The sequence below is a fragment of the Coregonus clupeaformis genome, chromosome 29, assembly GCF_020615455.1.
Source record: "Coregonus clupeaformis isolate EN_2021a chromosome 29, ASM2061545v1, whole genome shotgun sequence".
Classification (NCBI taxonomy): Eukaryota; Metazoa; Chordata; class Actinopteri; order Salmoniformes; family Salmonidae; genus Coregonus; species Coregonus clupeaformis.
This window is the reverse complement of record NC_059220.1, coordinates 14,970,447-14,989,583: the sequence shown is the minus strand read 5'-3', so window position 1 is coordinate 14,989,583 and position 19,137 is coordinate 14,970,447. Positions and strand designations below refer to the sequence as shown.

Here is a 19,137-nt window from a genome sequence, read left to right as displayed (position 1 = left end):
ACAGGTACTTAAAGTACCCTTTCTCACAAAGGATGCACATACAAGTTAAAAAATGCAAGCTTCTGTAGAAAGACAGCAAGTGCCTACACAGCCATGAAGACTACATTCCAGAAGCAGAATACAGATACCTGTCAGTATTTTACTGCAAAGCAATAACAATGTTCCATAGTTTCTACGAGGGAAAATTTCTGACGTTATGCAGCTGGCCACCCCCTTCCAAGTTTGTTACAGTTCACTTTTTTTAATGAATTTATTTTCATTTTATTACACCCAAGGCAGAATAAAAGTTACTAAAACTTAAGACTTTTACAGTTACAGTGACAAAAACATTTTTAAAAAGACCCACAATTTAAATTGGACTCCAAAATAAAAATAAAAAAACATCTTTTTTTATATTTTTGTAAAATGCCCAGGCATTCTCCAATATTACAAATACTGGTATACTTTTACAGTAAACAAGAAAAATGTCATATATATATATATATATATATATATATATATATATATATATATATATATATATACTAAAACCCCATCACCAAAAAAACAATATACACATCGCCACCATGGCATTCAGAGAAACTGTATAAGCAAACATACACACAAATATTATTTTACCCTTGTACTTGTTTCAATACTGTAAACGTATTTTAAGACAGAGTGCACTAAATTATGTTTTTGTTTCTGCAGTTCCTGATTTTAGTCCAGTCTCTTCCTTGACTATTGTGTGACATAACAATCCGCTCTGGCCATGTTTCTAGGGATGCAGTCCTGACATAACAATCCGCTCTGGCCATGTTTCTAGGGATGCAGTCCTGACATAACAATCCACTCTGGCCATGTTTCTAGGGATGCAGTCCTGACATAACAATCCACTCTGGCCATGTTTCTAGGGATGCAGTCCTGATTTGAAGAATTTGATATATATCTATATAGGTTTATGCATTTCTATGTACATATGTATACATATATACACACACAGACACATCAATGTTGTGCTGGGTACTCCTAACCTAAATGCAGCTATGTTTTATTTTTAGAAGTAATATCTCTGATATTCTATTGAAATTTCATAAGCAAATTAGAAACTAAGTTGACATAAATTTGATACATTGTTTTCATTTTGTTCAAATCCTTTGCATCACAAAAGTGTTGCATTTGTCTTGAGAGACGGTGAATAGGAAGATCAGTATTCAAGGCACACTCATGTCAAATTGAATGGCAGTACAAAAAGTGTCCCAATAAATTAATTTTCATTTTTATAGTAACAGTATTGGGAAAGCCAAGCTTATAGCAACGCTGGCACTTCAATATCAGCTGATCCCAAACTCTAGAACCCTTCACCCAGGCCGAGTAAATCCAGTCAAAGTAATTTTTTGCTCAGAAGCCATATTTTCCATTGTATTTTTTATTTATATTTTTTGTGTGTAAAAAAATGATTGACAAATCATAATGCGGGTCAACTGCAAAGAGATGTTAATGTTTTTCTCTCTTTTTTTTCTTCTCAATGACAGATTTTTACCTCAATAAAACATTTTTGCTTGGATGTCAAAGGTCAACTTGAGAGGGTTGGACAGGGGTACATTATTCAAAATAACAAGGAGTGGTGATTTGGGTAAAGGTTGGTGCTTGCTGAAGACCGAAAAATCTTTCCTAAAAAGCTCACACAGCTGTGCATTCTGTGTGTGTCAGAGTTGCTACTTCTTTCAGAATGCGTTCAACTACACATCACAGGGAGCCCTGAATGAGGAAAGAAAGAAAAAATAGTCTTACTGTTTGGGCACACGCTCAACAGAATTCTACAGACACTGTTTGTATCTATAACTGTGCAATTTACTGGTCTGCATACCACTAAGTAACTAACTGCCACTGGTTCTGTCTCACAGCGAACTAGACCATATTAACCAGAAGAAAAAGATAACATCAGAAACATTTTGACTATGGCACACTATACAATAAGACTTTTTACTATACAGGTATAAATTCATTTTTTCAAAATGATTGATAGATATTTCTAGAAAGAAAATGCATAGGGCAGTGATATCATAAAACATTGTCACTGAATGTATGTAGAGTTAATAATAATATAGAATTACATTTTAAGGTACGTAATTCTCATCTGGTTAAAACAGTCCGCTTTGGTTGTGACTACTACCACCACCCAGCCCCTTCCTAAACCACCACCCAGCCCCTTCCTAAAATGTTGATGACATATTACTTTACCAAGAGAAACATTAAATATGAATGATCAAAACAGAGAAAGCAGAGTTTAAGAAGATACACCTTGCCTACAGTATGCAGTTTGAAATTACTGCCAGGTATTGCACTCTGAGTGAGACTGAGGGTGATGAGACTGTCTGTAATGCTACTCTGTGCTGAATGTCCGATAGGGAGTTTGTAATAGTGCTGGGAGTTGTAATAGTCAGCTGGCAGGAGAGTGAGACAGTGTGTATCAGAGATGAGGGACGGGGGATTGGGGGGAGGGTATAATATATCCCATAATCTGTGGGCACGGGCGATTGTGTTAAACTCATCCATGGAATGATAATGAAGGGGTGAATGATATCATAAAGAAGAGGGAAGAGACCCCTATAGCTCACCCTAAGATCTCCCTGCTCTCTCTCGCTATAAAGCTCCGCAGTTTAGCCCGACGGTTTAGCCATCCTACAACTGTGTGATAAAAGATAGAAAACATCAGTATGTGCATTGTCATAGCATTTATGTTATGTTTAGTTGGATGAATTAGGGTGAGTTTAGGAGGAGCTGGTTTAGATGCAAACAGTGTGAGAATACTGTGATTCTATAGAAATACACAATGTCTCTGTGTTTCTAGCGTTGTCTGTCAGGGGTGGGTACTAGGTACAAGTAAGCAGCTGCCTTTGTGATCATCTGTTTCTTCTTCGTCTTCTTTCTTTTTAATTTGTGTATTTACTCGAGAGGAGGCAGGGTTTGTGAAACCCCCGGATCCTCTTTAGATTTACTGTCATAAATGACATTCAGTGCTACATATCCAATTAGATTGACATGTTTAAAGTCAGTTCATGCTACAATGCCAAAGGATTGTTGTCCGCTCACGTATATCCTATCATGTATAACAAACAAAAAATAGCTTTCTCAGTTATGCTTAAAAACATTTTTGAAGGTTAAATTCGGCTTCTCTTCAAGAAATTACAAGTTTAGTTTAAATATACAATTTTCTATAAGCAGTGACCTAAAGATTATTCAACTGTTTTTTTTCTGTCTGCTAAAAAAATCTCAGGATATCCTCTGGGTTTAAAAAAAAATGAAATAAAATCCCAGCAATTAACATAAAAAGTTAAACAAATTTAAAAATGACAAAATAAAAATGTACATGCCAAAATATTACAAAATCCAATAAATACAGAAATTATTGCACAGTTAAAGGCTCCACAAATTTTATCATTTAATTAATCCTCTGATCAACCGTTAAAAAGGATCTTTAGCCAAATGAGGCAGTTTAGACCGGCTTTAATTGGTGCTGTTAATATCTGTTTGTTTGTTTGTTTAATTGTTTTTCTCAGTTGGCAGTTTCTTAGGCAAAAACATAAAATTAACCCAAAATGCGATATTTAAGAAAAAGAGTATCCAGCTACCCCCTTTTGTATTTGTTTGTTTTTCAAGGTTGTGGCGAAAGAGGCAAAATAGGAAAATCTGGCTTAGCTTCTCTCTGTTCAATTTTAACCTTGTTGGTCATCAAATGTTCCCCATGCCACTTTTTCATGTGTTTCTCGAGAGTGCTGTACACGCTGAAGGGCATTTGGCAAATGTCACAGCGGTACACTTCCTTACCCATCTGCCCGTGGGTCTTCATGTGGCGTGTGAGCTTGGAGCTCTGGGCGCAGGCATAGTTGCACAGCTCGCACTTGTAGGGCCTCTCTCCTGTGTGGCTGCGCCGGTGCACCGTCAAGTTGCTGCAGTTCTTGAACACCTTGCCGCAGTACTCGCAGGTGTCGCTCCGTCGGCTCTCCTTGGAGCCGGGCCGGCCGGATCCCAGGCCCCCCAGGTGAGGGGTGCTACCCCCGCTGGCTGTGCCGCTGCGCCCTGACAGGCCACCGTCCAGGAGGTCCCCGGGAGGCGTGGAGAAGCGCAGGCTGCCGTTCTCAGACGAGTGCTCGGAGGAGGTGCCGAAGGGAGATTGTCTGGAGTCGGTGAAGCCTAGGAAAGGGTCTTTGATGAAGTGTCGTGAGGCGGCATATCCCACCAGCCACTGAGAGTAGACGTTCTCAGAGGGGATGAGTGGTGCCGGGGGCATGTCCAGGTCCTTCTCGATCTTGATCCTCTTGTTAGAGGAGTTGGACAGGCTGGGGCTGGTGATTGGTGTGGGCTTGCGGGGGAAAAGGCTTGAGAAAGAGTTGCCGGAGCCACAGTTCCTGCCGTTAACAGTGGGCCTCTGGTGATCCCTTTCCATCTGGTGGTGATGGTGCTCCCTCTCCATCTCTCCCACCACAGAGTCCTCGTCCCCAGTGTCCCGCTGCTCGTCGGACCCCCTCTTAGAGACGGGCATCCGATTTTTACGATTGTCGACTATCAAATTATTGTACTGCTGTATAGTGCTCAGGCCCACGTTCTCCACCATCTTGCCCAGGGAGAGAGAGTTCTTCTCGTCTGGCGACGGCTTGGAGCCGTTTTCACGGTTACGGTAGAACTCCATGTTGTCCATGCTGAAGTTTGACTCCGGCCTGCTCTCGTTCTCCATCTCCTCTTCCTCCTCCTCCTCTTCCTCCTCTTCGCCCTCACCCCTGAAGTCTCCCTCTCGGTTCTTCATGCCCTCTCCGGTCACGTCGCTGGTGCCCGGCTCCGGGGAACTGGTGGTGGAGAGCCCGTCGTCAGACCTCCCTGTCATTGAGCCAGACTTGTGCATGTGTGTCTTCATGTGTCTCTTCAGCTTGCTGGCCTGGGAGCAGGCATGGTCGCACAGCTGACACTTATAGGGTTTCTCCCCGGTGTGGCTCCGCCGGTGGACCACCAGGTTGCTCTGGAACTTGAAGCTCTTCCCGCAGAACTCACATGACTTGCTCTTGGCCTGCGTCTGGGGTGGGGTGGTGCTGTTGGGGGGCATGGGTGGTAGGGGCGGGGTGCTGAGAAAGGGTGACTTGGGGCTTGGCTGGAAGGGGTTGGGGTTGAGCAGGCGGTGCATAGGGTTGGCCCGGCTGGGCGACAGAGGAGGGGTGGCCACGTTGTTGCTCCCCGCCAGTTCCCGGAGCCGCCTGGAGAAGTCCATGGACTGGGCCTCGATGGCCATGGGCGTCAGCCGCATCACCCTCTCGAAGGCACTGGGGTGCTGGGAGATGAGCCCCATTTCCTCTGCACTAAGGCGTTCCAGCCGGTGGGGGTCCAGGTGGTGGCGGGGCAGGGGGCTAACGAAGGGCGGCGTGTTGGGGAGGCCTCCGCGGTTCTCCAAGAAGCCTGGTGGGGGCTCCCGGAGCAGGGGCCCAGTCATCCTCAACAGGTGGAAGGGGTTGTTCTCTCCCAGGAAGTTGGTGAGGGGGGACTGTGGGATGGAGTCCTGGCCCATGGGGGGCCCAGGGATGGTGATGCGGGGGGTGAGCGACGCACTGGAGGGGTTGGACTCCAGGTAGATGCGGATGCCATGGCTGTTCTGGGCGTGCTGCAGGAGGAACCAGGCGCTGGGAAAGGGCTGCTTACATGTGGTGCAGATGTAGCTCGAAGGCTCGTCCCTGCCTCCTACGACACAGGAGAAACACACACAAGAAAGAAAATCATAAAAACATGTTCTTCAAAACAAAATATTTTAGAATGAATTCAATGACAGTAACTTCACATCTATCTGAGGAATAATATTGAAATTTTTAGTGGAGTGTTTAGTGGTATTTGGTAGTCAGTAAAAATACAGCAAGTTTGGTGTTTCTGTATGATGAAGCTGGTGACTGAGTTTGTATTTCTGTTGCCATATTTCCTTACAATAAACCAATTTCTTACGTATGGGCAGTGAACCAACTGAAACACACCTGGATATCTGATATTTGTAGGATTTAAAGTCATTAGTGATAAACATGGTTGTCACCCGGTCATGTGTTGATTTATACAAAGAGAGGAACTTTGCAGAGAGAGAGCCGTCAGACAGACTTTTGTTGTCCACTTCATATATGCCTAATACATCCAGTGGTGGAAATAGTCTTTACACATCATGTTGTCACGTAACAGGGACATACTGTACTTATCATGCTTTTGACAAGCGCATTTCCATAGTCACTGTGGATTGGCAGACGTGGTGGGAACACTGTACCTACCAGTTTAAGTGCTCTTTAATCTCTCCTCCATACAAATCTCAAAATTATTACACCATGCAAGTGTGTTTTGGTGTTTGTTTTGGTGTGTGTGTGCGTGTGCGTGCGTGTGTGTGTGTGTGTCTATCTTTAAAATCCGGGAAGCCCTCCAAGCAGAGGGACTTTAATCATCACCGAGACGGCAAAGTAATATGGCTCTATGCTGAGAAAGTACAACTTAAAGTGTGATTTAAGGAACTCTCATTGTGACTCGAGGGAACAAATAAAAAAAGAAAGGAACGAGAAGAACTAAATAAAGGCTAATATGTATTAAAGATAAATGACTGCTAATAAAGAAGGAGAACGGAGATGGAGAGACTGAAATGGAGGAGTAAATTATTACTGGTCTTAGGGTTGTTATTTGGTATTTAACTGACATCCACAGGGTGCTTTGTGTAATTCTAGACACACAAATTCAATCCATTATAGCTGAAGATACTTCACAGCGTTTGAGAAAATATTTGGTGAAGTTTTAGGTTTTTCTACTGTTACAGGTCTCCCTCGTAAAAGAGGTCTTCTGACCTCAACAAGACTTCCTGTATAAATGAAGGTTGAGTACAATTTTAAAAAATAACAAGAAATGTATAACTCCTTTTCTCTGTGTGTGGTTGTTCAACTTTGCAAAGGAAGAGTCACTTTAATGACTGTCCACACACATTTAGACGGCTCAAATATTGACTCTGTCATCATGGACACTACAGTATAACCAAGACCTCCCAGGTTCACGTTCCTACATGAGGCAATTCCACCCACAAAGTCAGGACAGAAATCTAACAATTCAACCTGCACAGACAGACAGACTCTATCTATCAAAGCACATACTGTATCTTAGGAACTAAAACCCAAAACTGCTCTGTCCTGTTTCCCTCAGTGATTCCACTCATATCAATAGGGATTGGAAAGTGTAAACAGAGCTATGGCTGCAATCAATTCAGCACGGCTCAAGTAGGGAGGGAGAAAAAGAGAGAGAGGGCGAGTGAGAGAGACAGACAGACAGACAGACAGACACAGAGAGAGAGAGAGAGAGAGAGAGAGAGAGAGAGAGAGAGAGAGAGAGAGAGAGAGAGAGAGAGAGAGAGGGTGGAGGCCTGCCCACCCTGATGGGCAGAGAGGAGAGGAAAGCAGAGCAGAAATGATTCCTCCATACCTCCTGTATAACCCATATGTGTGTTAACAGTATGTGTGCGTGTGTGTGTGTGCGTGCGTGAGTGTGTTGGCTGTTTTAATTCCCACAGTAGTTTTAGGTAATGGAAATAGATAGATAGAGAGAGAGAGAGAGAGAGAGAGAGAGAGAGAGAGAGAGAGAGAGAGAGAGAGAGAGAGAGAGAGAGAGAGAGAGAGAGAGAGAGAGAGAGAGAGAGAGAGAGAGAGAGAGAGAGAGAGAGAGAGAGAGAGAGAGAGAGAGAGAGAGAGAGAGAGAGAGAGAGAGAGAGTTTCTAGGCTCTGGTGCTTGGCATAGCTTTGTACCTTTAACAGTACATAACTAATTGAAGGCCCAGCCCCTGTGTTACACATGCCGGTTGGGTAATGCCAAGGGGACTCGTTACCGCGGCGACACAAACAAGCTGAATATTCAGCACATACAGTGAAAATGGATGCTAAACACAGACTGCCACGTTCCTATGGGGGACTGGTGTAAAACACACACACACGTATAAAGTGGGAAATGGTAATTGTGCTCAATTATTAAATGAAAGCTTTCTGTTTTGACCTAATGCTCCAATTTAGAGTACAGACGAAAACATAATGCTGCTGTAATTGTTTAAGTATTTGATTCAGAGGTTTGTGCCTGTGTGTGTATGTACATTAAGTATGTCTATACTCTATACACAGAGGAGCAAGAATAATAATAAATAATAATAATTTGGTGGGTGCTTATATTTGTCCTATTTCATATATTTGTGTGAACTGGAAATGTGTGAACTGGAAATGTGTTTTTTGCATATCCCAACTCCCCCTGAGACACTGTCATTGGTCCACAGAGTAGAGAGCTCCAGAGAAAGGCTGTATAGGGAGAAGGATAGTCAACACACAGTGTGCCTGCATTGGACATGGCTAGAAAGGATCCAGCTTTTGTCAGAATTCACTTTTCATAGCAGGTTTAGGAGAACTTACGAAGCAGGTTAAGGTTAGGAAAAGGGTTAGGGTTAACAAAAAAAACAAAAAAATTGACCTAAATTTGACAAAAGCTGAATCCCATCTAGACATGACCATCTGCATGGCCTCTGATGGTATGTAGGACATGATGCAGATGTAACACAGATGTTCAACCCAGAGTAGAAGGTCTATTCAGGTCACTGAAATATGATTAGACCATCTTGTTATTATTTGAATAATAACAACTCCTCTCGATACTTCACGAGGGATATGCAAAAACAGTCAATTCATTTTGCTGAAACAAAAAGTTCCTAGCTGCATATTTTCATCTTTAAAAATAATACATTCATAATTCATCATAAATTGTTCATATTATTAAGAAAAAAATTAAAATTGCACTGGTCTTATTTCATTTATGTTAAATTGTGAATCATGCACTTAGTTTAGTAAATACTAACTAGCATGATTATATTTGATTTCAGGGCTAATAAAAGTGAGGGGAATCTACAAACCTGATCAATCAATATGACGCCATATAAACGCTACACTAAAGCCACATAGAACTACTGCTCTAAATACATCTCCAAGAAAAACTATTTCTGAAATCGCCTTTTAAACCTTATACTACACTGTAACGTCCAATGCTTTATAAAATAAAAAAACAGGTAATTTTTCTTTAACACTGTAACATTTGCACCGATCAATTATCGCTATCTGTGATGTCAGCTCAAAGAATGACTCAATCAATCTGTCTGCACGGAAAACGTTTAAACCACGTCTTCACGCATGGCACTTAGTAGGGCTGCATTGGAAATGTCTGGTGTAAAAGCATTTCCCCTGCATTGAGCTGGGATGTAAGGAGATGTTTATGCGTGGCTGTCTGACGTGTGTACAGTGTGTGTGTGTGTCTCGTCTGTTAAGGAGGAGGAACAGCTGCTCACCTCAGTACTGAAGCATGACTGCTCCAGCCCTGGCCCTGTAAACCCTTTGACTTAATTATAGTGGACACACACACAATGACCCCCCTTCAGGCTACACATTAAGGGCCTGCTGCCCCCCCCCCCCACACACACACACCACCACACACACACGCTCATACCCACAAACAATCCCCTGTAGCTTCCTTATCCCGTGTAGCTCAGTTGGTAGAGCATGGCGCTTGCAACGCCAGGGTTGTGGGTTCGTTTCCCACGGGGGGCCAGTATGAAAAAATGTATGCACTCACTAACTGTATGTCGCTCTGGATAAGAACGTCTGCTAAATGACAAAAATAAAAATAAATAATAATAATAATAATACACAAAAACACACACATTATTCCACCCCCCAACCCCCTCCATCTGACAACAACACCCCTCCCACATTTCCCCTCTCTTGTTTTATGGCCGAGTCCTTTTCAAAGCCCTAATGCTCCATAAAGGAAACACTGGAAAACTACCAGGGCCTCTGTTTTTAACACCTGCCCCTGTTTGCCCTCTCCCTTAATTTCTCTCTCTCTTCTCTCTCTCTCTCTTCTCTCTCTCTCTCTCGTCTCTCTCTCTCTCTCTCTCTCTCTCTCTCTCTCTCACACTCCACTCCACTGTACTGGCTGAACTTCTTCAGCACACAACAAATTTCATTGGGGGCTGAAGGTCAATAAATGTCATTCATTTCTGCCCCACAATTAAGCGGGAATGACTGTCCTCCCCTGTCCGGGATCCTCTCCCTGGGATGGTATTAGTGCCCTCTGATGGAGGGACGGAGGGATGGAGTGGGCCGTGAGTTTATTGAGTATTTTTCAGTGTGTACCCTCCCAGGGGGAAGGAGTTTGACGCAGATGGCAAATAAAGTATGCAGCCCGAGGCCAGAGCACATTATGTTAATTCTAATGTCAGCTGTACTTTAATATACAGCTCTATTTAATCACCCCATTATTTCACATTTCCATATGAAAAAAAGGGTGAGAGCGGAAAAACATGCATCACTGCTTCTGCTCTCTCTCTCTCTCTCTCTCTCTCTCTCTCTCTCTCTCTCTCTCTCTCTCTCTCTCTCTCTCTCTCTCTCTCTCTCTCTCTCTCTCTCTCTCTCTCTCTCTCTCTCTCTCTCTCTCTCTCTCTCTCTCTCTCTCTCTCTCTCTCTCTCTCTCTCTCTCTCTCTCTCTCTCTCTCTGGGGTGCTGTGGTTGTGCACTAGTGTGGATGACAATACATACACACACAACACATTCTGAACATACTGATACACACACATTGAGACACAAATGGTTGGACTTGGATCGTGACTTGAAGGAGACCTGTTTCAACACCTATAAAGATACCACATCCTCTCACACTGTAGAGGAGATCCTCTGTACTGCCAGTCTCGCTGAGTATCAACCAGACAGACAGACAGACAGACAGACAGACAGACAGACAGACAGACAGACACCACTCCCAAGGACACACTCCCATTTCACCATGACCAATTCTTACTCTACCGCCATATGCAGAATGTAAAGAATAAAACTCCAGTTCCCCAAGAAAGGAAAGTTCCTCAAGTATAATGAGAAGAAACGGTGAGTGTTGAAGTCTTAAAGAAGCAGTAAGGGGGAGAGTAATGATCTTGTTTTCCACGAGACACACTCCCATTGTGAAACAGCTGCTGCTTGGAGATGAGAGAGAGGGGAGAGAGAGGACAGAGAGCAGAGAGAGAGAGGGGGGAGAGAACAGGGAGAGGGGAGAGAACAGGGAGAGAGAGGACAGAGAACAGGGAGAGAGAGGACAGAGAACAGGGAGAGAGAGGACAGAGAACAGGGAGAGAGAGGATAGAGAACAGGGAGAGAGAGAACAGAGAACAGGGAGAGAGAGGGGAGAGAGCGGAGAGAGAGAGGGAAGAGAGAGGACAGAGAACAGGGAAAGAGAGGAGAGAAAACAGGGAGAGAGAGGACAGGGAGCAGAAAGAGAGAGGGGAGAGAGAGGGGAGAGAGAGAACAGAGAACAGGGAAAGAGAGGACAGAGAACATGGAGAGAGAGGACAGGGAGCGGAAAGAGAGAGGGGCGAGAGAGGGGAGAGAGAGGACAGAGATCAGGGAAAGAGAGGACAGAGAACAGGGAGAGAGAGGACAGAGAATGGAGAGAGAAAGGACAGAGAGCGGAGAGAACAGGGAGAGAGAGGACAGAGAGCGGAGAGAGAGAGGGGAGAGATCGGAGAGAGAGAGAGGGGAGAGATCGGAGAGAGAGAGGGGAGAGAACAGGGAGAGAGGACAGAGAACAGAGAAAGAGAGAACAGAGAGCAGAGAGAGAGAGGGGAGAGCGAAGGGAGAGAGACGGGATAGCGAGGACAAAGAACAGGGAGAGAGAGGACAGAGAACAGGGAGAGAGAGGACAGAGAGCAGAGAGAGAGGACAGAGAGCGGAGAGAGAGGGGAGAGAAAGGACAGAGAACAGGGAAAGAGAGGACAGAAAACAGGGAGAGAGAGGACAGGGAGCGGAAAGAGAGAGGGGAGAGAGAGGGGAGAGAGAGGACAGAGAACAGGGAAAGAGAGGACAGAGAACAGGGAGAGAGAGAACAGAGAGCGGAGAGAGAGGGGACAGAGAGCGGAGAGAGAGGGCAGAGAGAGGACAGAGAACAAGGAGAGAGAGGACAGCGAGCGGAGCGAGAGAGGACAGAGAGTGGAGAGAGAGAGAGGGGAGAGAGAGGACAGAGAACAGGGAGAGAGAGGACAGAGAGAGAGAGGGGAGAGAGAGGACAGAGAGCGGAAGAGAGAGGGGAGAGAGAGGACAGATAACAGGGAGAGAGAGGACAGAGAACATGGAGAGAGAGGCCAGAGAGCAGAGAGAGAGAGGGGAGAGAGGATAGAGAGCGGAGAGAGAGGACAGAGAAAGAGGACAGAGAGCGGAGAGAGAGAGAGGGGAGAGCGACGGGAGAGAGAGGGGAGAACAAGGGGAGAGAGAGGACAGAGAACCGGGAGAGGGAGGACAGAGAGCGGAGAGAGAGAGGACAGAGAGCAAGGGGAGAGAGAGGGGAGAGCGAGGGGAGAGAGAGGACAGAGAACAGGGAGAGAGAGGACAGAGAGCAGAGAGAGGAAAGAGAAAGAGGACAGAGAGCGGAGAGAGAGAGGGGAGAGCAAAGGGAGAGAGAGGGGATAGCGAGGACAGAGAACAGGGAGAGAGAGGACAGAGAGCAGAGAGAGAGGACAGAGAGCAGAGAAAGAGGACAGAGAGCGGATAGAGAGAGGGGAGAGCGAGGGGAGAGTGAAGGGAGAGAGAGGGGAGAGCGAGGACAGAGAACAGGGAGAGAGAGGACAGAGAACAGGGAGAGAGAGGACAGGGAGCGGAAAGAGAGAGGGGAGAGAGAGGGGAGAGAGAGGACAGAGAACAGGGAAAGAGAGGACAGAGAACAGGGAGAGAGAGGACAGAGAATGGAGAGAGAAAGGACAGAGAGCGGAGAGAACAGGGAGAGAGAGGACAGAGAGCGGAGAGAGAGAGAGGGGAGAGATCGGAGAGAGAGAGAGGGGAGAGATCGGAGAGAGAGAGAGGGGAGAGAACAGGGAGAGAGGACAGAGAACAGGGAAAAAGAGGACAGAGAGCAGAGAGAGAGAGGGGAGAGCGAAGGGAGAGAGAGGGGATAGCGAGGACAAAGAACAGGGAGAGAGAGGACAGAGAACAGGGAGAGAGAGGACAGAGAGCAGAGAGAGAGGACAGAGTGCAGAGAAAGAGGACAGAGAGCAGAGAGAGAGAGGGGAGAGCGAGGGGAGAGTGAAGGGAGAGAGAGGGCAGAGAGAGGACAGAGAACAGGGAGAGAGAGGACAGCGAGCGGAGTGAGAGAGGACAGAGAGCGCAGAGAGAGAGAGGGGAGAGAGAGGACAGAGAACAGGGAGAGAGAGGACAGAGAGCGGAAGAGAGAGGGGAGAGAGAGGACAGATAACAGGGAGAGAGAGGACAGAGAACAGGGAGAGAGAGGACAGAGAGCAGAGAGAGAGGACAGAGAGCAGAGAAAGAGGACAGAGAGCGGGATAGAGAGAGGGGAGAGCGAGGGGAGAGTGGAGGGAGAGAGAGGGGAGAGCGAGGACAGAGAACAGGGAGAGAGAGGACAGAGAACAGGGAGAGAGAGGACAGGGAGCGGAAAGAGAGAGGGGAGAGAGAGGACAGAGAACAGGGAAAGAGAGGACAGAGAACAGGGAGAGAGAGGACAGAGAATGGAGAGAGAAAGGACAGAGAGCGGAGAGAACAGGGAGAGAGAGGACAGAGAGCGGAGAGAGAGAGAGGGAGAGATCGGAGAGAGAGAGAGGAGAGATCGGAGAGAGAGAGAGGGAGAGAACAGGAGAGAGGACAGAGAACAGGGAAAGAGAGGACAGAGAGCAGAGAGAGAGAGGGGAGAGTGAAGGGAGAGAGATGGGATAGCGAGGACAAAGAACAGGGAGAGAGAGGACAGAGAACAGGGAGAGAGAGGACAGAGAGCAGAGAGAGAGGACAGAGTGCAGAGAAAGAGGACAGAGAGCAGAGAGAGAGGGGAGAGCGAGGGGAGAGTGAAGGGAGAGAGAGGGCAGAGAGAGGACAGAGAACAGGGAGAGAGAGGACAGCGAGCGGAGTGAGAGAGGACAGAGAGCGCAGAGAGAGAGAGGGGAGAGAGAGGACAGAGAACAGGGAGAGAGAGGACAGAGAGCGGGGAGAGAGAGGACAGAGAGCGGAAGAGAGAGGGGAGAGAGAGGACAGATAACAGGGAGAGAGAGGACAGAGAACAGGGAGAGAGAGGCCAGAGAGCAGAGAGAGAGAGAGGGGAGAGAGGATAGAGAGCGGAGAGAGAGGACAGAGAAAGAGGACAGAGAGCGGAGAGAGAGAGAGGGGAGAGCAAGGGGAGAGAGAGGACAGATAACCGGGAGAGGGAGGACAGAGTGCGGAGAGAGAGAGGACAGAGAGCAGAGAGAGGAAAGAGAAAGAGGACAGAGAGCGGAGAGAGAGAGGGGAGAGCGAAGGGAGAGAGAGGGGATAGCGAGGACAGAGAACAGGGAGAGAGAGGACAGAGAGCAGAGAGAGAGGACAGAGAGCAGAGAAAGAGGACAGAGAGCGGATAGAGAGAGGGGAGAGCGAGGGGAGAGTGAAGGGAGAGAAGGGAGAGCGAGACAGAGAACAGGGAGAGAGAGGACAGAGAACAGGGAGAGAGAGGACAGGGAGCGAAAGAGAGAGGGAGAGAGAGGGAGAGAGAGGACAGAGAACAGGAAAAAGAGAGGACAGAGAACAGGGAGAGAGAGGACAGAGAATGGAGAGAGAAAGGACAGAGAGCGGAGAGAACAGGGAGAGAGAGGACAGAGAGCGGAGAGAGAGAGAGGGGGAGAGATCGGAGAGAGAGAGAGGGAGAGATCGGAGAGAGAGAGAGGGAGAGAACAAGGGAGAGAGGACAGAGAACAGGGAAAGAGAGGACAGAGAGCAGAGAGAGAGAGGGAGAGCGAAGGAGAGAGAGGGGAGAGCGAGGACAAAGAACAGGGAGAGAGAGGACAGAGAACAGGGAGAGAGAGGACAGAGAGCAGAGAGAGAGGACAGAGTGCAGAGAAAGAGGACAGAGAGCAGAGAGAGAGAGGGAGAGCGAGGGGAGAGTGAAGGGAGAGAGAGGGCAGAGAGAGGACAGAGAACAGGGAGAGAGAGGACAGCGAGCGGAGTGAGAGAGGACAGAGAGCGCAGAGAGAGAGAGGGGAGAGAGAGGACAGAGAACAGGGAGAGAGAGGACAGACAGCGGGGAGAGAGAGGACAGAGAGCAGAGAGAGAGAGGGGAGAGCGAGGGGAGAGTGAAGGGAGAGAGAGGGCAGAGAGAGGACAGAGAACAGGGAGAGAGAGGACAGCGAGCGGAGTGAGAGAGGACAGAGAGCGCAGAGAGAGAGAGGGGAGAGAGAGGACAGAGAACAGGGAGAGAGAGGACAGAGAGCGGGGAGAGAGAGGACAGAGAGCAGAGAGAGAGAGGGGAGAGCGAGGGGAGAGTGAAGGGAGAGAGAGGGCAGAGAGAGGACAGAGAACAGGGAGAGAGAGGACAGCGAGCGGAGTGAGAGAGGACAGAGAGCGCAGAGAGAGAGAGGGGAGAGAGAGGACAGATAACAGGGAGAGAGAGGACAGAGAACAGGGAGAGAGAGGCCAGAGAGCAGAGAGAGAGAGAGGGGAGAGAGGATAGAGAGCGGAGAGAGAGGACAGAGAAAGAGGACAGAGAGCGAGAGAGAGAGAGAGGGAGAGCAAGGGGAGAGAGAGGACAGATAACCGGGAGAGGGAGGACAGAGTCGCGGAGAGAGAGAGGACAGAGAGCAGAGAGAGGAAAGAGAAAGAGGACAGAGAGCGGAGAGAGAGGGGAGAGCGAAGGAGAGAGAGGGGATAGCGAGGACAGAGAACAGGAGAGAGAGGACAGAGAGCAGAGAAGAGGACAGAGAGCAGAGAAAGAGGACAGAGAGCGGATAGAGAGAGGGGGAGAGCGAGGGGAGAGTGAAGGGAGAGAGAGGGGAGAGCGAGGACAGAGAACAGGGAGAGAGAGGACAGAGAACAGGGAGAGAGAGGACAGGGAGCGGAAAGAGAGAGGGGAGAGAGAGGGGAGAGAGAGGACAGAGAACAGGGAAAGAGAGGACAGAGAACAGGGAGTGAGAGGACAGAGAATGGAGAGAGAAAGGACAGAGAGCGGAGAGAACAGGGAGAGAGAGGACAGAGAGCGGAGAGAGAGAGAGGGGAGAGATCGAGAGAGAGAGAGGAGAGATCGAGAGAGAGAGAGGGGAGAGAACAGGGAGAGAGGACAGAGAACAGGGAAAGAGAGGACAGAGAGCAGAGAGAGAGAGGGGAGAGCGAAAGGGAGAGAGAGGGGATAAGCGAGACAAAGAACAGGAGAGAGAGGACAGAGAACAGGGAGAGAGAGGACAGAGAGCAGAGAGAGAGGACAGAGTGCAGAGAAAGAGGACAGAGAGCAGAGAGAGAGAGGGGAGAGCGAGGGAGAGTGAAGGGAGAGAGAGGCAGAGAGAGGACAGAGAACAGGGAGAGAGAGGACAGCGAGCGGAGTGAGAGAGGACAGAGAGCGCAGAGAGAGAGAGGGGAGAGAGAGGACAGAGAACAGGGAGAGAGAGGACAGAGAGCGGGGAGAGAGAGGACAGAGAGCGGAAGAGAGAGGGGAGAGAGAGGACAGATAACAGGGAGAGAGAGGACAGAGAACAGGGAGAGAGAGGACAGAGAGCAGAGAGAGAGGACAGAGAGCAGAGAAAGAGGACAGAGAGCGGATAGAGAGAGGGGAGAGCGAGGGGAGAGTGGAGGGAGAGAGAGGGGAGAGCGAGGACAGAGAACAGGGAGAGAGAGGACAGAGAACAGGGAGAGAGAGGACAGGGAGCGGAAAGAGAGAGGGAGAGAGAGGGGAGAGAGAGGACAGAGAACAGGGAAAGAGAGGACAGAGAACAGGGAGAGAGAGGACAGAGAATGGAGAGAGAAAGGACAGAGAGCGGAGAGAACAGGGAGAGAGAGGACAGAGAGCAGAGAGAGAGAGAGGGGAGAGATCGGAGAGAGAGAGAGGGGAGAGATCGGAGAGAGAGAGAGGGGAGAGAACAGGGAGAGAGGACAGAGAACAGGGAAAGAGAGGACAGAGAGCAGAGAGAGAGAGGGGAGAGTGAAGGGAGAGAGAGGGGATAGCGAGGACAAAGAACAGGGAGAGAGAGGACAGAGAACAGGGAGAGAGAGGACAGAGAGCAGAGAGAGAGGACAGAGTGCAGAGAAAGAAGACAGAGAGCAGAGAGAGAGAGGGAGAGCGAGGGAGAGTGAAGGGAGAGAGAGGCAGAGAGAGGACAGAGAACAGGGAGAGAGAGGACAGTGAGCGGAGTGAGAGAGGACAGAGAGCGCAGAGAGAGAGGGAGAGAGAGGACAGAGAACAGGAGAGAGAGGACAGAGAGCGGGAGAGAGAGGACAGAGAGCGGAAGAGAGAGGGGAGAGAGAGGACAGATAACAGGGAGAGAGAGGACAGAGAACAGGGAGAGAGAGGCCAGAGAGCAGAGAGATAGAGAGGGGAGAGAGGATAGAGAGCGGAGAGAGAGGACAGAGAAAGAGGACAGAGAGCGGAGAGAGAGAGAGGGGAGAGCAAGGGGAGAGAGAGGACAGATAACCGGGAGAGGGAGGACAGAGTGCGGAGAGAGAGAGGACAGAGAGCAAGGGGAGAGAGAGGGGAGAGAACAGGGAGAGAGAGGACAGAGAGTGGAGAGAGAGAGGACAGAGAGTGGAGAGAGAGAGGACAGAGAGCGGAGAGAACAGGGAGAGAGAGGACAGAGAGCGGAGAGAGAGAGGGGAGAGAGCGGAGAGAACAGGGAGAGAGGACAGAGAACAGGGAAAGAGAGGACAGAGAGCAGAGAGAGAGAGGGGAGAGCGAAGGGAGAGAGAGGGGATAGCGAGGACAAATAACAGGGAGAGAGAGGACAGAGAGCAGAGAGAGAGGACAGAGAGCAGAGAAAGAGGACAGAGAGCGGAGAGAGAGAGAGGGGAGAGCGAGGGGAGAGTGAAGGGAGAGAGAGGGGAGAGTGAGGACAGAGAACAGGGAGAGATAGGACAGAGAGCAAGGGGAGAGAGAGGGGAGAGGGAGGACAGAGAGCGGAGAGAGAGAGGACAGAGAGCAAGGGGAGAGAGAGGGGAGAGTGAGGGGAGAGAGAGGACAGAGAACAGGGAGAGAGAGGACAGAGAGCAGAGAGAGGAAAGAGAAAGAGGACAGAGAGCGGAGAGAGAGAGGGGAGAGCGAAGGGAGAGAGAGGGGATAGCGAGGACAGAGAACAGGGAGAGAGAGGACAGAGAACATTGAGAGAGAGGACAGGGAATGGAAAGAGAGAGGACAGAGAGCGGAGAGAACAGGGAGAGAGAGGACAGAGAGCGGAGAGAGAGAGGGGAGAGAGAGGACGGATAACAGGGAGAGAGAGGACAGAGAACAGGGAGAGAGAGGACAGAGAGCAGAGAGAGAAAGGGGAGAGAGAGGACAGATAACAGGGAGAGAGAGGACAGAGAACAGGGAGAGAGAGGCCAGAGAATATGGAGAGAGAGGACAGGGAGCGGAAAGAGAGAGGGGAGAGAGAGGACAGAGAACAGGGAAAGAGAGGACAGAGAACAGGGAGAGAGAGGACAGAGAGTGGAGAGAGAGAGGACAGAGAGTGGAGAGAGAGGGGAGAGAGAGGACAGAGAACAGGGAGAGAGAGGACAGAGAGTGGAGAGAGAGAGAGGGGACAGAGAGCAGAGAGAGAGAGGGGAGAGAGCGGAGAGAGAGAGAGGGGAGAGAACAGGGAGAGAGGACAGAGAACAGGGAAAGAGAGGACAGAGAGCGGAGAGAGAGCGGAGAGAGAGAGGGGAGAGCGAAGGGAGAGAGAGGGGATAGCGAGGACAGAGATCAGGGAGAGAGAGGACAGAGAACAGGGAGAGAGAGGACAGAGAGCAGAGAGAGAGGACAGAGAGCAGAGAAAGAGGACAGAGAGCGGAGAGAGAGAGGGGAGAGCGAGGGGAGAGTGAACGGAGATAGAGGGGAGAGTGAGGACAGAGAACAGGGAGAGAGAGGACAGAGAACAGGCAGAGAGAGGACAGAGAACATGGAGAGAGAGGACAGGGAGCGGAAAGAGAGAGGGGAGAGAGAGGACAGAGAACAGGGAAAGAGAGGACAGAGAACAGGGAGAGAGGACAGAGAGTGGAGCGAGAGAGGGGAGAGAGATGACAGAGAACAGGGAGAGAGAGGACAGAGAGCGGAGAGAGAGGGGAGAGAGGACAGATAACAGGGAGAGAGAGGACAGAGAACAGGGAGAGAGAG

At 48.9% G+C, this 19,137-nt stretch overlaps 1 protein-coding gene across 3 annotated transcripts in view; it reads right to left on the bottom strand.

Annotated features, from left to right (window-relative positions):
- Positions 1–212: 212 nt before the first annotated feature.
- The window catches only part of LOC121544681 (B-cell lymphoma/leukemia 11B), an 86,347-nt gene continuing 67,422 nt past the window's right edge, over positions 213–19,137 (bottom strand). The window contains exons 3-5 of one of the 3 annotated variants that reach the window (XM_041854742.2): positions 3,811–5,706; positions 2,601–2,670; positions 213–1,740 (exon numbers count right to left, since the gene is read on the bottom strand). In XM_041854742.2, coding sequence (XP_041710676.2) covers positions 1,722–1,740; positions 2,601–2,670; positions 3,811–5,706 — 1,985 coding nt within the window. In that variant the 3' untranslated portion in view covers positions 213–1,721. Of the gene's footprint in view, positions 1,741–2,600; positions 2,671–3,159; positions 5,707–19,137 lie in introns of those variants that run through there. The other 2 variants (XM_041854743.2, XM_041854741.2) reach the window with 2 other exon arrangements.